The sequence below is a fragment of the Chiloscyllium plagiosum genome, chromosome 13 (assembly GCF_004010195.1).
Source record: "Chiloscyllium plagiosum isolate BGI_BamShark_2017 chromosome 13, ASM401019v2, whole genome shotgun sequence".
NCBI classification, from domain to species: Eukaryota; Metazoa; Chordata; class Chondrichthyes; order Orectolobiformes; family Hemiscylliidae; genus Chiloscyllium; species Chiloscyllium plagiosum.
In genome coordinates this window covers 60,440,513-60,458,574 of record NC_057722.1, presented here as the reverse complement: position 1 = coordinate 60,458,574, position 18,062 = coordinate 60,440,513, and the positions used below count along the sequence as shown (strand labels likewise).

At 39.3% G+C, this 18,062-nt stretch overlaps 1 protein-coding gene across 1 annotated transcript in view; it reads right to left on the bottom strand.

Annotated features, from left to right (window-relative positions):
- Window positions 1-293: 293 nt before the first annotated feature.
- LOC122555638 (deleted in malignant brain tumors 1 protein-like) overlaps window positions 294-18,062 on the bottom strand; it is a 48,580-nt gene continuing 30,811 nt past the window's right edge. Inside the window, exons 8-15 of the mRNA XM_043701636.1 lie at window positions 15,505-15,819; window positions 14,851-15,165; window positions 13,828-13,902; window positions 13,196-13,501; window positions 11,294-11,425; window positions 1,760-1,846; window positions 1,590-1,673; window positions 294-778 (exon numbers count right to left, since the gene is read on the bottom strand). Coding sequence (XP_043557571.1) covers window positions 723-778; window positions 1,590-1,673; window positions 1,760-1,846; window positions 11,294-11,425; window positions 13,196-13,501; window positions 13,828-13,902; window positions 14,851-15,165; window positions 15,505-15,819 — 1,370 coding nt within the window. The 3' untranslated portion in view covers window positions 294-722. The remainder of the gene's footprint in view (window positions 779-1,589; window positions 1,674-1,759; window positions 1,847-11,293; window positions 11,426-13,195; window positions 13,502-13,827; window positions 13,903-14,850; window positions 15,166-15,504; window positions 15,820-18,062) is intronic.

Here is an 18,062-nt window from a genome sequence, read left to right as displayed (position 1 = left end):
GTAGGTCATGTCTTATGAACAAAAGTTGAGAGAGTTAAGGCTTTTATCATTAGAGAGAAGAAGGATGAGAGTGAGTTGATAGAGGTGTCCAAAATGATGAGAGGCATAGATAGCATGAATAGTCAGAGACTTTTCCCAGGAAAAAATGGCTATCTCAAGGGGGCATAATTTTAAGGTAATTGGAGGAAGGTTCAGAGGTAAGGAGAGAGCAGATGTCAGTTCTTCATATAGAGAGTGGTGGGTGTGTGGAATGCACTGCCAGCAGCAGTGGTAGTACAGTCAGACACATTAGGGACATTTAACCGACTCTTGGATAGTTCCATGGATGATAGTAAAATAAAGGGTATGTAGCTTAGTTTGAGCTCAGAGTAGGATAATAGGTCGGCACAACATTGAGGGCTGAAGGGCTTGTACTGTACTGTACTGTTCTATGTTCTTTGTTCTAAGTCTTTTTAACTTCAATTTGGTGACTGACTCCAAAACATCTTTGAATTTATAATTTTCGCACAGCAAATTATTGCCTCATTTTATTTCATCAAAATTTTGACTGCAACGTTTCTTACATTTATGATTTCTTAATAAGCAACATGCAAATGTTCATTTCCAAGCTCACAATTTGGTTAAAATGAATGAGAAATCATAAATAATGATGACGATGGGGTGAACATGAAATGTCGAGGAAGAAGCTAAAGTGATGGTAGTTGTTCATACTCCATCTCAAATTATTGAATATCATCATATTGTCTTCCAAATTCAATATCATCAAAAATAAGTGAATCTAAAAAGAAAAATGCTCAGTTATATTCAGATTACGGCAATCAAGATAGTCACGAAATAATGCATGTATCTTTTAGCCTGTTAGTGTCAAACCATGTTATTTTTCTGTTTATCTATTCAACTATTGCTCCCTTGACAAATGACTGAAATTACTTTATTTAAGTGATCTATTTCCTATATATTGTCTCCGCTGAAGCTCACTAAATACATTAAAGTAATATATTTTTCCAAATAAAGATGGATTTGATTGATTGGAAAATGCAATGCAGGAGGAGTGTTGAAGTCACCTTACCAATTCCATGCCCTCCATCGTTGACACTTATAATGCTTATTATGTGTATCGTGTACAGGTGCATGATTTATGCATCTCCCAACCGCCACATGCAACAACATTCGGAGTATTGAGACTTATATCGACACAATGTTGTAGGTGTATTTTTTATACTTTGTTGAAAACCTAAATATTGGAGTTAATTACCAATTATCTACTGGTATACTCATAGGTTTTTCATCACGGTGCATACGGGTATCTAAATAAAATCCATGTAATTACTTCTTAGGAATACAAATAAATAATTAAGTATCTTTGTGCTTGAGTGTGCTTGAGTTAATGGTGCAATGACAATTAATATTGATATTTTGGATTGCAAATGCATGAGTGAACCAATTTTACACTAAAATCACTGTATTTCTAGATGGTTATGCATTTATTAACAATCTTAGTCTGACTATAAGGATGATGGTTTGTTAGTTTTGCTCTTCATTCGGGAATTGTGAAGCAAGGCATGTGACAAGATGTCAAATTAGCTTACCTTCCACATTTGCATCCTCATGTTCATGTAACTCGCTGTCCGTATAATATTCCAATTTGTTTAGTGAACTGATCGACTGCAAACCTAGAAATGAAATACATTGTAATCTTAAAATACAAATTTAATTTCAATTGGAAGATACCAAAGGCGTAAATCTGAAAGATAATTACCTGTGCCTGTTCCAAGCTCCTGAACCTCAATCTCTTCATAAACAGGATCATGAAATCCAGTGGTGTGATATTGTCTGTTTCTGTTGGCTGTAGAACAAAAGAACGCTGCATCATAGATGGCTAAACAGCAAGAATTACGCAGATCCCTTACACCCACTTTCCTCTTTCCATCTCTCTTTACTCTGCCTGGCAACTAAAAGTCATTTGATTTCATATTTCCTGCTCTTGAGGTGCGCTAAATTCCTGAAGAACTCTCTGTCCTCTGTGTTGGTGAATATTTTTACTTGGATAGCTTGAGAGCATTGCAGCAGAAGCGTTGAATCCTCGGATGATCGCAACAGAGCGGAGGTAGTCTGTCACTGCTGGAGGTCACATGAAGAAGCCAGACGATTAACGATTATTATTTCTATATCTGATTTGGAGGAGCCGGTGTTGAACTGGGGTGGACAAAGTTAAAAATCACACAACACCAGCTCATAATCCAACAGGTGCTCCAGAAGAAGAGCTACATCACCTAGTCCTTCTCTTCCTTTCTCTGTTTTTATACGACACTTGTCTTTGCGGTCCAACAGGTACTACAGAACTACCCGATGAAGACACAGCCCTTCGAAAGCTAGTGCTTCCCAATAAACCTGTTGGACTATAACCTGGTGTTGTGTGATTTGAAAAAAAAAACTTTCTGCATATTTTGAATCTCCAGCCTTGGTGTTAATACTTATCACAATGCATTATTTGTAATCTTAGGAAATAGCATGCTTTTTTTAAAATGAGGGTTTTGTAGCTGCTTTGTGATTGTACACTCAGTTTTTGATAGCACTGCATCCCCATGAAAGGTGAATGGACAGTGTTAGACAGCATGACTGACGAACTATATAACTGGCAAGCCAATGAATGGTACTTAGCTGGATAAGGGTTACGTAAATGCATTTTTTTGGTTCGAACAGGTAAAATAATCCAAAATTCCCCAAGTGGACTTGAAAAGATAGGAACTGGATTATTCACGTGTCATAACACCCTGGTTAATAAGCCCTAATGTTGCTTTTTTTCTCAGACAAAGATATATGTTTATGAATATTACAAGAAAGTACTTAGTTAAACTGGCAAGAGCCACAAACTGATTAGCCACAGAGACAAATGTTGTACAAGAACAGAGAAAGGAGGAGAAGGACTAGGTGAATTAGCCCTTTTGCCCTGCTTCACTGTTCAATAGGATCATGACTGATGTTCTATCTCAATATGATATTCCTGCTTTTGCCCCATACTCTTTGAGGCCTTTAAAATCTAGAAATTTAGCCATCTCTTCCTTGATTACGTTCAGTGAAGTGACCTCCATTGCTGTCTGTGGTACAGAAATTCCACATGTTCATTCGTCATTGAGTGAAGAAATATTTGTTCATCCAAGTCCATCCAAGACCAATATCCTGAGACTGTGTCCCTAATTCTAGATTTCCCATTCAAGGAACGCATTCTCCTGCATTAAGAAAGTCCAAACTGTCAGAATTTTATACATTTCAGCAGGTCCCCTCTCATCCCCCTGAAGTTGAGTAAAAGCAGTACCAGTCAAACTCCTCATAATAGATCCCTCCTAAACCCAATATCAGCCTAATGAACGTCCACTGAACTCCTTCATTGTCTTTTTTTTAGGTAGGCATGTCAAAGCTGTACTATTGCAACACTCCAGTTATAGACCCAGCAAGGCCCTGTTTGTTCCTACTTGCTTGCTGTACCTACCTGTGTACTTTCATTGACTTGTATTCAAGGATCACCACAAGAGATGGTGGAATTTGAAATCAATAAAAATCTGTGATAAAGAGTCTAATGATGACCATTAAATCTTTGTTAATTGTTGGAGAAACCCATTTGCTTCACTGTCAGTTAGGGAAGGATATTGCCATCTTTATCTGGTCTGGCTGACATGTGACTTCAGACTCACAACAATGTGGTTGACTCTTAGTTGTCCTTTACGATGGGCAAAAGCTTTTGGCCTACCTGGTGTGCCCTCGTCCCGTGGATGAATAAGAAATGAAACCTTATCCCTTTGTTTATCTGTACTTCCCATTCTACCACCATTTAAATAATATTCTTCCTCTCCGTTTTTCACAGTGAAGCATATACATTCAGATTTCACCACATTGCATTGCACCTGCCATGAGTTTGTCCACTCACCTAGCTTGTCCAAATCAGCTTGCAGCCTGATTGCATCCTCCTCACAACTCAAAGTCTTGCCCAACTGTATGTCATCACCAAACATAGGAATGTAGCATTTGGTTCCCTCATTCAGGACATTTTCACACATGATGAATACCTGGAATCATTGCAACACTGCACTTGTCACTGCATGCCACTGAGAGAAAAGACACATTTATTCCCACTCACTACTTCTTGTCTGACAACCAATTCTTGATCCATGCCAATATATCACCATCACCTCACATGTTTTAAATTTGCCAAACATCGCCGACCAAAAGCTTTCAGAAAATTCAATAATACCACATCCTGTGGGTCTCCCTTACTTATTCTAGTGATTACATTCTCAAAACAAAATCCAGTAGATATATTCAGCATGATAGCTTTCATAAACTCATGCTGGTTTGTCCAAACCCATTAAGGTTATCCAAATGTTCTTTTATCACTTTTTATAAAATGCACTAGACACTAGCATTATTCTGGGGTAAAAACAATGACGGCAGATGCTGGAAACCAGATTCTGGATTAGTGGTGCTGGAAGAGCACAGCAGTTCAGGCAGCATCCAAGGAGCAGCGAAATCAACATTTCGGGCAAAAGCCCTTGCTGATGTTAGTCTAACATGTGTGCATTTCCCTCCCTCCATTTTTAAGTAGTGTGACTACATTTACCACACTCCAATTCTGTAGAACTGCGTCAGGGTCTACAGAATGTTGTAAGATGATCTCCATTGCAACTAATGTTTACAAGGTCACTTCTATTAGTTTCCTGGGATACAGATAATCAGACCCTGGTGATTTGTCTCCTTTCAACTCCATTAATTTACTCAGTACTACTTTCTTACAAAATACCAATTTCTTTCCACTCCATTGTCACAAGTCCCTTGGTTCCCAAAGATTTCTGGTAGGTTAATTGTGCACTCTTTTGTGAAGACAGAATCAAAGTATGCATTCTGTTCTTCTGTCATTTCTTTGTTCTCCATTACAAATGTCCCAGCTTCTACCAGAATTGGAAATGCATTTGACTTGACTGTTGTTTTTCTTTCTCATCATATATTTATAGAAACCTTTTTTTGGCAGTTTCTATTTACCTGACAATTTTATTCACATACTCTTATGTACAGCCTCTTGATCAACATTTTTGCCCTCATTTTATGAACTCTAAATTGCTCTCAATCTTGATGCATGCTGCTTTTTCTGGTGATTTTATGCATAGGGTTGGTAAATAATCTAGATGAGAGAATATTGGAAAAATCATTGTGTGAGGAGTCTAGAGTGGCATGAGTGACATATTTCACGATGATACATGAGGAACTTGAAAAGGTCAGCACATGGACAAAGTGCATTCTTCATCTGTGACAGATTTTTAACTGCAATTTTGTGGGCTTGTATGATTTAACTTTTGTGATGTAATTTATTGAGTGCCTTTTGGAAGTCCAAATAAAATAGATCTACTCACTCCAATCTGGTTAAGTCTTCCTCAAAAATTCTAATAAGTTAGTCAGACACGATGTTCTTTTCATGAAGCCATGTTGACTCTGCTGGACTTGATCCCGATTTCCCAAATGTTTTGTTATTATTTGCTTAATAATTGGTTCTAATACTTTCCCAACAATATATGTCTAATTGGCATTAGTGACCTGCTTTTTGCCTCTCTCTCATTTTAAATAGAGTTGTAACTTCCACAGTTTTCCAATCCTCTGCTATTTCTCCAGAATCCATCAACTTTGGACAATTGTACTCAATGTATACACTATCTCTAATGTATACAACTACCTCTTTTAGAATGTTAGGGTAAAATCCATTAGTCCTTTCTCCCCATTAGTTAATCTAATACTTCTTATTTTTCGATTACGATAGTATTTAATTCCTGCCCTAAAGTCACTGATGCATAAGAATGATGTTATGAAGAATGGTCATTGGACCCAAAGCATTCTGCTTTCTCTCCACAGATGCTGGCAGACTTGCTGAGGTTTTTCAGAAGTTTATGTCTTTACTTTTGATTTCCAACATTCACAGTTTGTTGTATTATTTTTGATGCAAAATATCTGTTCATTTTCTTTGACATTTTATTGTTCCATAAAATTGCTTCCCAGATTCATTTTCACAGGGGCCCAAGTCTACTTTGACTTCTCTCTTCCTTATTATATATTTAAAGAAGCTCTTATTGTCAGTTTTTATAATCCTCACCAGTTTGCCATCATAGTTTATTTTCACTGTTTGTATTTTCTTATTAGTTCTCCTTTGCTGGGCATTGAATGTATTCCAGTCCGAAGGCAATCACTAACTTTGGTTTCATTACATGCTGTTTGTGTTAACATAATGATCTCCTTAACTTGCTTTGCTGACTATGGTTGGTATATCCCCCTCTCAGAATCTTTCTTCCTTTTTAGTATGCTGTTTTCCTGAGAGTTATGAATTATCCTATTAACAGTCTGTCACTGCTGACATTATGCCTTTCCTACTAATCTATCCACCTAGTTCACTCCAGCTAACTCTGTCATCATTTCATTGAAATTCCCTTTATTTAAGTTAATCGCAGTTGTTTCTGATCCAAGTTTCTCACTCTAGGACGGAATATTAAATTTGATCATGTTATGATCCCTTATTCAGAGGAGATCATTTTCTTGAGATCATTTCTTAAACTTGTGGCATTTCCTCTTACTGGATCAATGCAGAATGCTCCTTGGTTGGCTCCATGCCATATTGTTCTAGGAAACTCCCTAATGCACTCTGTGAATTCATTTTCATAGCTACCCTTTGCGTTTTGATTAACTCAATCAACATGAAGAGTAAAGTCACCCACAATTATAGCTCTATTCTTTTCAACATGCTCCAATTATTTGTTGATTTGTAGCCTTTCCGAAAGAATGGCTACTGTTTGGGGATCTGTACATTACTCACTAATGCCTTCTTTCCCCTGCAGTTTTTGTTTTAACCTCCACTCAGTCTAGATCATCCCTCACACTTTTGTACTTTTGATTCTTAATCACAGGGCTACCCCACCACCTTTTCCATCTTTCCTATCTGCCTAAAATATCAAATAACCCTGAAAGTTAACTTCCCAATATTAATCTCCTAGCCACTTTGTTTGTGTAATGGATATGAGATTATACTCATTTATTGCAATTTTCACCCTCTACTCATCTACCTTCTTCCAAATCATTCATCTATTTAGAAACATAGCCTTTAAGTTTGTTCTGTTATCAATGTTCCTTGGTACAATATGCCATTCACACATTCTGTCCCATCTTTTTATTTTCTGATAACAATCACGGCCATCACTAACCTCTAATTTTAGGTAGCTTAAAATTCCACTGTTAGAATTCATTATATATTTAAATAAGCTCTTATCGTCTGGTTTTATAATCATTACTAGTTTGCTCTTATAGTTTATTTTCACTGTTTTTATTATTTTTAAGTTCTCCTTTGCTGGATACTGGGCAATCACTGATTTTGCATTCATTATATGCTTTTTCTTTCAACTTAACAATTTCCTTGACTTTGTTGGTCAGTCATATTTGGTCTATCCTTCTCTCAGAATCTTTCTTGCTTAATGGGATGCAGTTTTGGTGAGAGTCATGAATTATTCTCTTTTACCTTTGATTTCTTAATTTCCATTCAACTGAACGTTGTCCCTCCTCACCCCATTCAGGTTAACTATCCATAAGCCAAATTACCTTCTTGTTGCTTGCAACCATCCAACTATACAACCTCTCTGACCCAAATAGTCTGCAAGTCAACCATCAATTTCTGTCTGTTCAAATAATTGTTTACATGATGTTTTAATGGGTGTCAGATTACCTATATATCCAAACTGCAGCCACAGTTTCAACATTTGAAACCAGATCTTTTTCATTTCAGTACACTATGAACAAAATTAACTGACAGCAATAAAAAAGACCAAACCTTTCAATATAGATTTATATATAAAAAGGCTTGATTAAACCTCTGACTTGTTCTGCATCACTTAGTGCCCAGGTTCAAGACCAAAACCAGGATAATGTATCCCAAACAAGGAAGGATGCTCACACCAATGAATTTGATTCACAAGGATTAATTTGATACACTCATAATTATGAGTGTATCACCACCATAATGAGATTGTTTTTGCTCAGAGGATCTGGCAGGTTTTTCACTGCTTAGTACTAAATATGAAATAATCTTTTCAATCAAATGCATTTAATTCATGGGAATTCAAGAAAAAAAAAAGCACTTGCTAGATCTAAGTTCTGCCCATGTACAAAGCACTATGGAAGTGGCAATGTAATGGCTTGTCTGGGGTCATATCTTTAAAGATTATTGCCCTTTTCCACATCAGGCAAATCTGAAAATACCTAAAGTGGTAAAAAGAAATAAGTCATCCCTTTAATATTGCGCAACATTGGGGTTCATGTAAAATTGCAATGCCATTAATTATCTTGAGCAGGTCTTGCAATGAAGAATCTTTAGAATTGCCTCGCCCATTGGGCCAAGGAAGCTGAATATTTAGTTTACCTAAAATAGAAGTTGATAGATTTTTGATTACCAATGTTGTAAAGGGTTAGCAGAATATTATGGGTAAGAGGCATTGAAATTCTTCATCAGTGTTGTTCATGGTAAATTGCAGAGCAGGCTCAATCGGCTGAATGGCCTACGCTTGCTCCTATGATCTTGATTCTCCCCCAGCATATCAGTGCAAAATTATTTACCCTTAGTTATATTTTCTTGCACATGTTAGGTGTTAGGGAATCTTTGGGTTCGTCCCCCAAAAAAAGACGACATGGCGTAATGAAGAGGAAATTGTCAAATCAGAGAAGCCATAAAAATTATAGAACTTTAATGTAATAATTCAGTTCCTACTGTCTGTCCCAACTGAAAACCAGCTAAACAACGTAACTTTTATTTTATTCATTGTTATGAAGGTGTGAGTGTATGATACCTTTAAGAGAGTAAAAGCTAGCAGTGACAGCACCAAGTGTTCTCAATAAGACACAATGTAATATGTGCTCCAGCTACTGGGGTAGCTAATTGCCTGGACAAAATGACAAAACAGATTCAAATTCGGCTGATCAGTTTAAATTACCTTAAAAATACCAAATTCCAATCAAGTTTGAATTGAGTATATTGACAATCTTAAAAGCCAATGACACAATCCAATACTTTGGGGTATAAGACCTGGGAAGGTTGAACAGTTGGGAGGAGAACTGCCACCAGACCAACAGGTGTAGACTGCTAGTCAGAACTCCTTGAGGGGTACCTGCCCAGAGAAGGAGTTTGCACAGAGAAAATCCTCAATGCTGACCTGGAGAGCCAATCTACTAACAAAGCTAAAGAGAAGCTTTACCCACTGGCTGGTTTTAAAATTTTAATTTTCCTGTAAAACTTAATTGGGAGTTTTATCAGACTAATATTATGGAAGGGAAGGTAAAGATAGGTTAGAGAAAGGAGGTGTTAAACAGTAGTAAGTTAATTATTCTCTGTTATACTTTAAAAAATAAAAGTTGTTACTTTTTACTTTAAATAGTTCTTGGCCTCTCGAATTTTCGCAGATTACTGCACACGATAAATCTTTTCTGTGTTGCTGGTTTAAATTAAGGAGGAGGGTTTACTCCATATTGGAACATAATCAACAGGATGAGTTTCACTCTCTGCACTAGCATGTACTGTCTATTATGAATTGGGCAATGGCAATTACATTGTTATGGGTTTGAAGTCAAATGTAGGCTAGATTGGGTATTGGCAGAATTCCTTCCCAAATTAAATTAAGGGGGGGTAGGTATAGGACAGATGTTAGGGGTAGGTTCTTTACTCAGCGAGTCGTGAGTTCATGGAATGCCCTGCCAGTAGCAGTGGTGGACTCTCCCTCATTATGGGCATTTAAGCGGGCATTGGATAGGCATATGGAGGATAGTGGGCTAGTGTAGGTTAGGTGGGCTTGGATCGGCGCAACATCGAGGGCCGAAGGGCCTGTACTGCGCTGTATTCTTCTATGTTCTATGTTAAAAGGATATTAACAAAATAGTTATTTTTTAAAACCTCTAATGCTAGCTTTAAATCTCAGGCTTTTAACTGAAGACAATCTTCACCATCTTCAACATAGTAGGATTTGATCCAATGTCTTGTGGCTTAGTCACCAGTTCCAGTAACACTACACCACCACTGGAGCCCATTTTCTAATGTAGACAATAGACAAGAGGTGCAGGAGTAGGCCATTCTGCCCTTCAAGCCTGCACCACCATTCATTATGATCAAGGCTAATCATCCTCAATCAGTATCCTGTTCCTGTCTTATCTCCATAACCCTTGATTCCACTATCCTTGAGAGCTCTATCCATCTCTTTCTTAAACGAATCCAAAGATTAAGAATGCTCTTCTGGGGCAGAGCATTCCACACCCCCACCTCTCTCTGGGTGAAGAAGTTTCTCCTCATCTCAGTCCTAAATGGCCTACCCTGTATTTTTAAGCTGTGTCCTCTGGTTCGGGACTCACCCATCAGTGGAAACATGTTTCCTGCCTCCAGAGTGTCCAATCCTATAATAATCTTATACGTCTCAATCAGATCCCCTCTCAGTCTTCTAAACTCAAGGGTATACAAGCCCAGTCGCTCCAATCTTTCAACATAAGATAATCCCGCCATTGTGAACCTATGCTGCACTCCCTCAATAGCCAGAATGTCTTTTCTCAAATTTGGAGACCAGAACTGCACACAATATTCTAGGTGCGGTTTCACCAGGGCCCTGTACATCTGCAGAAGAACCTCTTTGCTTCTATACTCAATCCCTCTTGTTATGAAGGCCAGCATGCTATTAGCTTTCTTCACTACCTGCTGTACCTGCATGCTTACCTTCATTGACTGGTGTACAAGAACACCCAGATCTCTTTGCACTGCCCCTTTACCTAACTTGACAGGTCTGTTGCGTGCAGGTTGAGACTTCAGGTATACAGCTAACTACATATTGAACATTCCCACCATCTTTTCAGACTCTCAATCCTCTCTATGTGGAAGCAAATCACTCTAAACCTTCGGCCAATTACTATAAATCTTCAGGTCTGGGCCTCGGAGCTAAGGAAGATGGTGTGGTCTATCTAAATGCTTCATTATCATATACACTCACCCACTATTCTCCGTTACTCCTCCTGCATATGACAGAAAACAACTCCAACCAACACAATGTGTTCTCATATTTAAAGTTCTCAATCTATGCAACATTCTAGTAGGTTACATTTACAACCTCGCTCTTGTGATGCTGATCTTTCTGCAAGGAACTCACTCAGATTGTGAATGCTTTAGGAACTGCAGAACAAAAGGATAATCAGGAATTACACTTACTACTTCTGCGTCAGCGAGTCTAGTTTAAAATTAACCAACCTTTCTGGAAGCTTTTCTGTAATTCTGCAGCCAAAGCAAGTGAAACAGCAATCAAAAGGACAACAAATATGCAAGGGATGATGAAAATAGAGGGTCTCTCCTGGTTGAAGGGTGTTCTGTGTTTCTGATGGCCTGTAATCAAAAATATGTAATAATGACAGTGAAACTTTGTAGAGTCATAGAGTTGTACAGCATGGAAACTAGAACTTTGGTCCAACTCACCCAAGCCGACCAGTTATCCTGAACCAATCTCATCTCATTTGCCGGAATTTGGCCCATATCACTGTGAACCCTTCCTATTCATGTGCCCATCTGGATTCCTTTAAATTTTGTAATTGTACCAATTCACCAATTCCTCTGGCAACTTATTTCATATATGCATCATGCTCTGTAAAAACGTTGCCCCTCAGGTCCCTTTTGAATATTTCCCCTCTCACCATAAACATAAGCCCTCGACTTTTAGACTCTCCTACACTGGGAAAAAGACCTTGACTATTCAACCTATCCATGCCCCTCGTGATTTTAAAAACCTCTGTAAGGTCATCCCTCAGCCTCTGACACTCCCAGGGAAAAAAGCCCAGCCTATTCAGCCTCTCCTGATAGCTCGAACCCTGTAATCCCAGCAACCTGCTTATAAATCTTTCCTGGTTAACCATACAGTAGAACACATGGTTATTGTATTATGATAATTATTATTCCAGGCAAAATTTAATTGAAGATTAGTTGAAAAATGCAAAATGAATCCCACTTTTGGACAGTCTTCGATCTCAGACTGGTATTAACTATTGATCGCACTGACCATTATGTTCAGGTGCTGGAAAATAATGTAAAACATGACTTTATAATATGAGGCAAGAAAGCATTATTTGAGTTTCAAGGTGTTGCCAAGGAAGTTGGAAAAATTCATACTGCAGACATGAGTAGAACTTGCAGATTGACAGCTTAAGTGATTTAGCATAAAGGTGATAAATGGAGCTCAATGCAGTGAAATGTTAAGTGATACATTTTGGACTCAAGATTGATCGATCAGATTAATTGGTAATTCATGAAAATGAACACACAATGATTGGAATGGATAAGGACAAATTCCAGTACCTGTATCATTGAAAACTTGTGAACGGTGCAAAAATGTAATGAGATGGCTCATAAATGCAAAACAGCTTGGACTATTTATCTTCAAGATTGTAGCATTTGGGACTATTATGACGGTGAGCTATATAAACTCTGGAGCCTTGAAATGAGCAGTTACAGGTTCTCGACAGATGATGAAATCCTCTACAGGAATCTTGCTTTCTGAAAAATTTGTTTTTTAAATGTAAGCACAGCCTAGTCGATTGGTGCTATTAGAAAACAAATTAACGCATTTTGTTTAAAACAAGCATCTAGACAACAATATGAAATGTCAGTGAGTAGTTACAGCAGTAAGATTTTTAATTACTCCTCCCAAAACTAACACATTTCCCCATGTTGTCCCTTCAGTGTGTTTTCCACACACTGATTACACACTCACCTTCCATGTAGCATCCATAATGGGTCTTAAATCCGCTAGCCGTCCTAGCCAGAACATTACCAGGAAACAATTGACACAGAGTCACATCTATTCGGCGAGGTGACCGAAAGTTTGGACAAAGGAAACGTTTCAAGAAAGAATTTAAAACAGTAAAGACCAAGTAATAAAGTGTGTTCGGGTGTGGAATCTCCGTGTTTAATTTCTGGCGAGGAAAACAGGCGATGACAGCGGTGAAAAGATGCAGTGATGAACAGAAGACCAGAACTAGCGAATTCTCGGGACGGAGGTGATTGCAGTATGGAGGACAACATTAGACCACATGGTCGAAGCCAGTTACAGATTTGAAGGCAAAGTTGAAAATGATAGAGTAAAAGCTAAAGTTAAAATTGTACCGGAACAGATCACGTTGACGTCCCCTTTATGGTCACAGTCATGATCTCCCATTGCTGACAATTGGCAGTCCCACAGGAAGAGTTCACTTCCCTTGCACTGAACCTCGTCCATCCAAATTGTTCCGTTTGCTTGGTCCAATAGCGTCTCTCCTACAGCCCAGACCGGCTCGCCGCAATTTAATTGTCTGCAAACAACAGCGGCATCATGCCTGTCCCAGGAATCATCACAAACCGTTCCCCATGTCCCACTGAAAAATATTTCAACTCTTCCCGAACAGTTGTTCGATCCCGCAGCCAGCCGCAGCTCTGCAGAGAAAAACAAAACAAAAGTTCCTCAGAAACAGGGGGCACCTCAATTTGAAATTGGACAGTTAGTTTATTTGCCCTGCTCCAAATTCCAACCCACAAAGATACTTGAACAGCACCATTATTCAAGATCCTGGGTCTCTGGGGTACTCTGCTCGTCGATGTCAAAAGCAAATGTCTTCTCCAATCCCGATCATTGTGTAGCGTTATATAAAATTAAACTAGTTGACCAGCGTGCACAGCGGAAGATAATTGCCCATTCTTGGGTATATTAATATTAAATTATTTATTATTAATCACGAATGGGATCTTTAAAAAATAATTACCAGAATCTTCCGAAACCGGTTCCATGTTACTTTTCTTCCTATCGTCATCACTGTGCATTCTCCCAGGATTTAGTTCTGAAAGTGAATAATCGATTACTTAAAAAAAAATCAGCGCTTTTAACGAGAGTATTTAAAAAGTAACGTGTGAAACCAAGGCCTGAAGGAGATATGAAAATAGATTACACAAAACGTGGTCAAAGCTGCAGGCTGTAAGGTGTGTGTTAAAAGAGGAAGGAGATGGAGAGAAATAGAGAGATTATAGAAGCGAAATATAGAGCTTTGAATAGAGGCAACCGAAGGCATTGTCACAAATAGTGGAGCTATTGAACTTAACCATGAATAATGGGTCAGAATTAACGCGAGGGAGATGGAGAGAAATAGAGAGATTATAGAAGCGAAATATAGAGCTTTGAATAGAGACAACCGAAGGCATTGTCACAAATAGTGGAGCTGTTGAACATAACCATGCATAATGGGTCAGAATTAACGCGAGGCAAATATATCAGAGAGTTGTGGGGCTGGAGATGGTCACGGATAAAGGGATAGATAAAGCTATGTAGATAATTGTAAACGAGGATGAGAATTTATTTCAAAATCCCGAAACGGGCCACCTAGAACATCAATTACAGGGAACACTGCCGCCCGAAGTTGCGCTGCAAGGAACTCACCATCCTGCCTTGGAAGTATATCGCCCTTCACTGACGTTGCGTCCGATTCTTGGAATTCCGTTCATACTAGCTCTCTGGATGTTACTACACCACATGGAATATGACTATTCAAGAAGCTGACTCACCACTATCTCCTCTAGTGCTTAGCCACATCGCATGATTTTTTAAAAATCATCACAATGCTCGACACTCAGCACATGCAGGCTATCGAGTACAGGTGTGATGGGATTCAGGGCTTATTACGACTTAAACACACACTGCAGAGCTGTGGGTGATCTCAAATTTACGAGTGCAAGAAATGTTTAGACATTAGTGAGGCATTTCAAGACAAACGGACTCTGTTGACAGTTCTCACCTGAACAAATAACTCCGACATCCTCCTGGTGATCACAATTATTTTCACCCCATGGTGAAGATAGACATTCCCACAGGACTGTGTCGTGCGAACGACAGCTCACATCATCGAGCCAGATCTGTCCAGAACCGCTTCCAAATGTAACATCACGATCCACAGCTTGGGCAGAGCCACATCCGAGTTGTTGACAAACAACGTCCGCTTCCTTTATTCCAAAGGAATCGGAACAAACACTCCCCCAGGTTCCATTATAGAAAATCTCGACTCTGCCCTGACAGGGATTCGCTCCATCCTGCAGCCTCAGAGCCCTGTGCTCTGTAGAACAAAGCCCAGATTAATCTTCTGTTCGTTTCCAGCCCACCCACAAACAGTGAGCATAAAACAACATCAAGCGGATCCGTAACTAAATTACTTTGATTACTTTCTTTTTCACAGAACAATCGGTAGACAATTATTTCAAAGAATTTCACATAGAATATTCCAGACTGCATCTTAATATCTCATACTCCGTAGTGTTGGCGTGCGACTAGATTGTCAGATTTTCCACTGTCAGCAAGACAAATTCAATTATTATCAGGTCTAATCATCAATCATCCTGACTCTAGGTTTATTAAAGATATCGTTGGCAGTGCTGAATTTTGAAAGTAATCTCACCTGAGCAGATAACTCCAGCATCCTCTTTATGGTTGCAGTCGTTCTCACTCCACCGGCCTGGCAGACATTCCCACAGGAGAGAATCATTCGCTCCACACTTCACATTGTCTAACCAGATTGGCCCTAATCCTGGACCAAACCAACCGGAAATCGTTGCATTTAAAGCCTGTCCGCACTTCAGCTGGTTACAGACAATTTGGGCATCTGCTAAATCCCAGGAGTCATCACACACAGTTCCCCAGGTTCCATTGGAATAAAGCTCCACCCTGCCAGCACAGCGACTTCCACCATCCACCAATCTTATCTGGATATGATCTGCAGGACAGGAACAATTAAATCAATCAGTTTCTGCTCCGAGGAATGTTACCTGCATGATTTGCAAATATCAAATTATATTCCTGAACGGCACGGTGGCACAGTGGTTAGCACTGCTGCCTCACAGCGCCAGAGACCCGGGTTCAATTCCCGCCTCAGGCTGTGTGGAGTTTGCACGTTCTCCGTGTCTGCGTGGGTTTGCTCCGGTTTCCTCCCACAGTCCAAAGATGTGCAGGTCAGGTGAATTGGCTATGCTAAATTGCCCGTAGTGTTAGGTAAGGGGCGGTGTGGACTTGTTGGGCCGAAGGGCCTGTTTCCACACTGTGTGTAATCTAATCTAAACTCGTAACATGTTGTCGGTACCTCAATTGACCGGACGACTGATTTATAATGCAGAATGATGCCGTCAGTGTGACTTTAATTCTCGTGTAGACTGAGGTTAACATGAAGACTCGCTTTCTCAACTTCTGCCCTCCCCTAAGGCGTGGTGACCCTCAGGTCAAACCACCACAGTCAACTCTCTAATGTGAGGGCAGCCCTTTGGTTCGGTAGGATTTTGGAAAATTTATCTTAATATTCCTAACTATACAACGTTCCTAATTGTAAGCTTTTCTTACAAAAATTTGTTTGTTATGGTTCTGCCAAACAGTTAGGAAAGTTTTCTCCATTATCAATTCTCTTGTCACGTTGATTATGAAATCTACTTGCATGATACCGTTATTTGTAGCATCTTTCGTTATAAAGAACACATTTCTACAGGCCATTGGGCAGGAAATAACATGCGACAATAAAGACTGAATATATACATTTTGACTAAGATTCTACAAATTTCTTTTTTTTGCATTTGCTATTAAATATTTTTGGATTTTAATCGAGCAATGTGAGAAATATTACGGCAATTAAAACTACTGCCATGTAAGAGACAAATACTATAAATTTAGATTTAATTCAGTTTACCTTTAGGAACTTAAGTATTTGGTTTCACATTAACCCTTTAAACTATTGAGATTGAAAGCGATTCAATCATCAGGTAAAACACACACACAAAAAATTACTGTCCCAGATGATGGCAATACCAGACAAGTCAAATCCTGAAGTGCATTGGAGTTTGAATGGTGACATTGTAGAGATTTATGGAATGACGAGGCTCATGGATAAAGTCAACAACCAATGTCATTTTCCTTGGATGGATGGGGTGTGTGGTGTCCAAAACCAGAGGACATAGGTTTAAGGTGAGACCAGGAAGATTTGAAAAGGGCCTGAAGGGGTAGGGTTTTGATGCAGAGGGTGGTGCATGCATGGAATGCACTGCCAGAGGAAGTGGTGGAGGTTCGTAAAATTAAGACATTTAGAAAGCATATGGATGCACATAAGAAGAGGAAGGGTTTAGAGAGATATGGGCCAAATGCTGGAAAATGGAACTCGATCAGGTTGAGACCTCTGCTCGGCACAGATGAGGTGGATTCACGGATCTGTTTCTGAGTTGTATGATTTTATTACTCTGGTGGTGTTGTTTGTTGAATGTTTCTTTTTTTGTGTCAACCCACACTAGAGTTTGCTTTTTCTGTGAAATCTGACAAAGGTGGTAAATCGTGTCCCTGAGCATTAGGTTCAACAGTTTGCTTCGTCAATTTTTGGGTACTTATCTCTGTATCTATTCTACTGACTCCTGTGGATTCACTGAGGGCATCCATAATGACAAACAGTAACAAGGGAAAAGACCATAAGACCATAAGACATAGGAGCGGAAGTAAGGCCATTCAGCCTATCGAGTCCACTCCACCATTCAATCATGGCTGATGGGCATTTCAACTCCACTTACTCACATTCTCCCCGTAGCCCTTAATTCCTTGTGACATCAAGAATTTATCAATTTCTGCCTTGAAGACATTTAGCGTCCCAGCCTCCACTGCACTCTGTGGCAATGAATTCCACAGGCCCACCAATCTCTGGCTGAAGAAATGTCTCCACATTTCTGTTCTGAATTTACCCCCTCTAATTCTAAGGCTGTGTCCACGGGTCCTGGTCTCCTCACCTAATGGAAACAATTTCCTAGCGTCCACCCTCTCTAAGCCATGTATTATCAAGTAAGTTTCTATTAGATCTCCCCTTAATCTTCTAAACTCCAATGAATACAATCCCAGGATCCTCAGCCGTTCCTCATATGTTAGACCTACCATTCCAGGGATCATCCGTGTGAATCTCTGCTGGACACGCTCCAGTGTCAGTATGTCCTTCCTGAG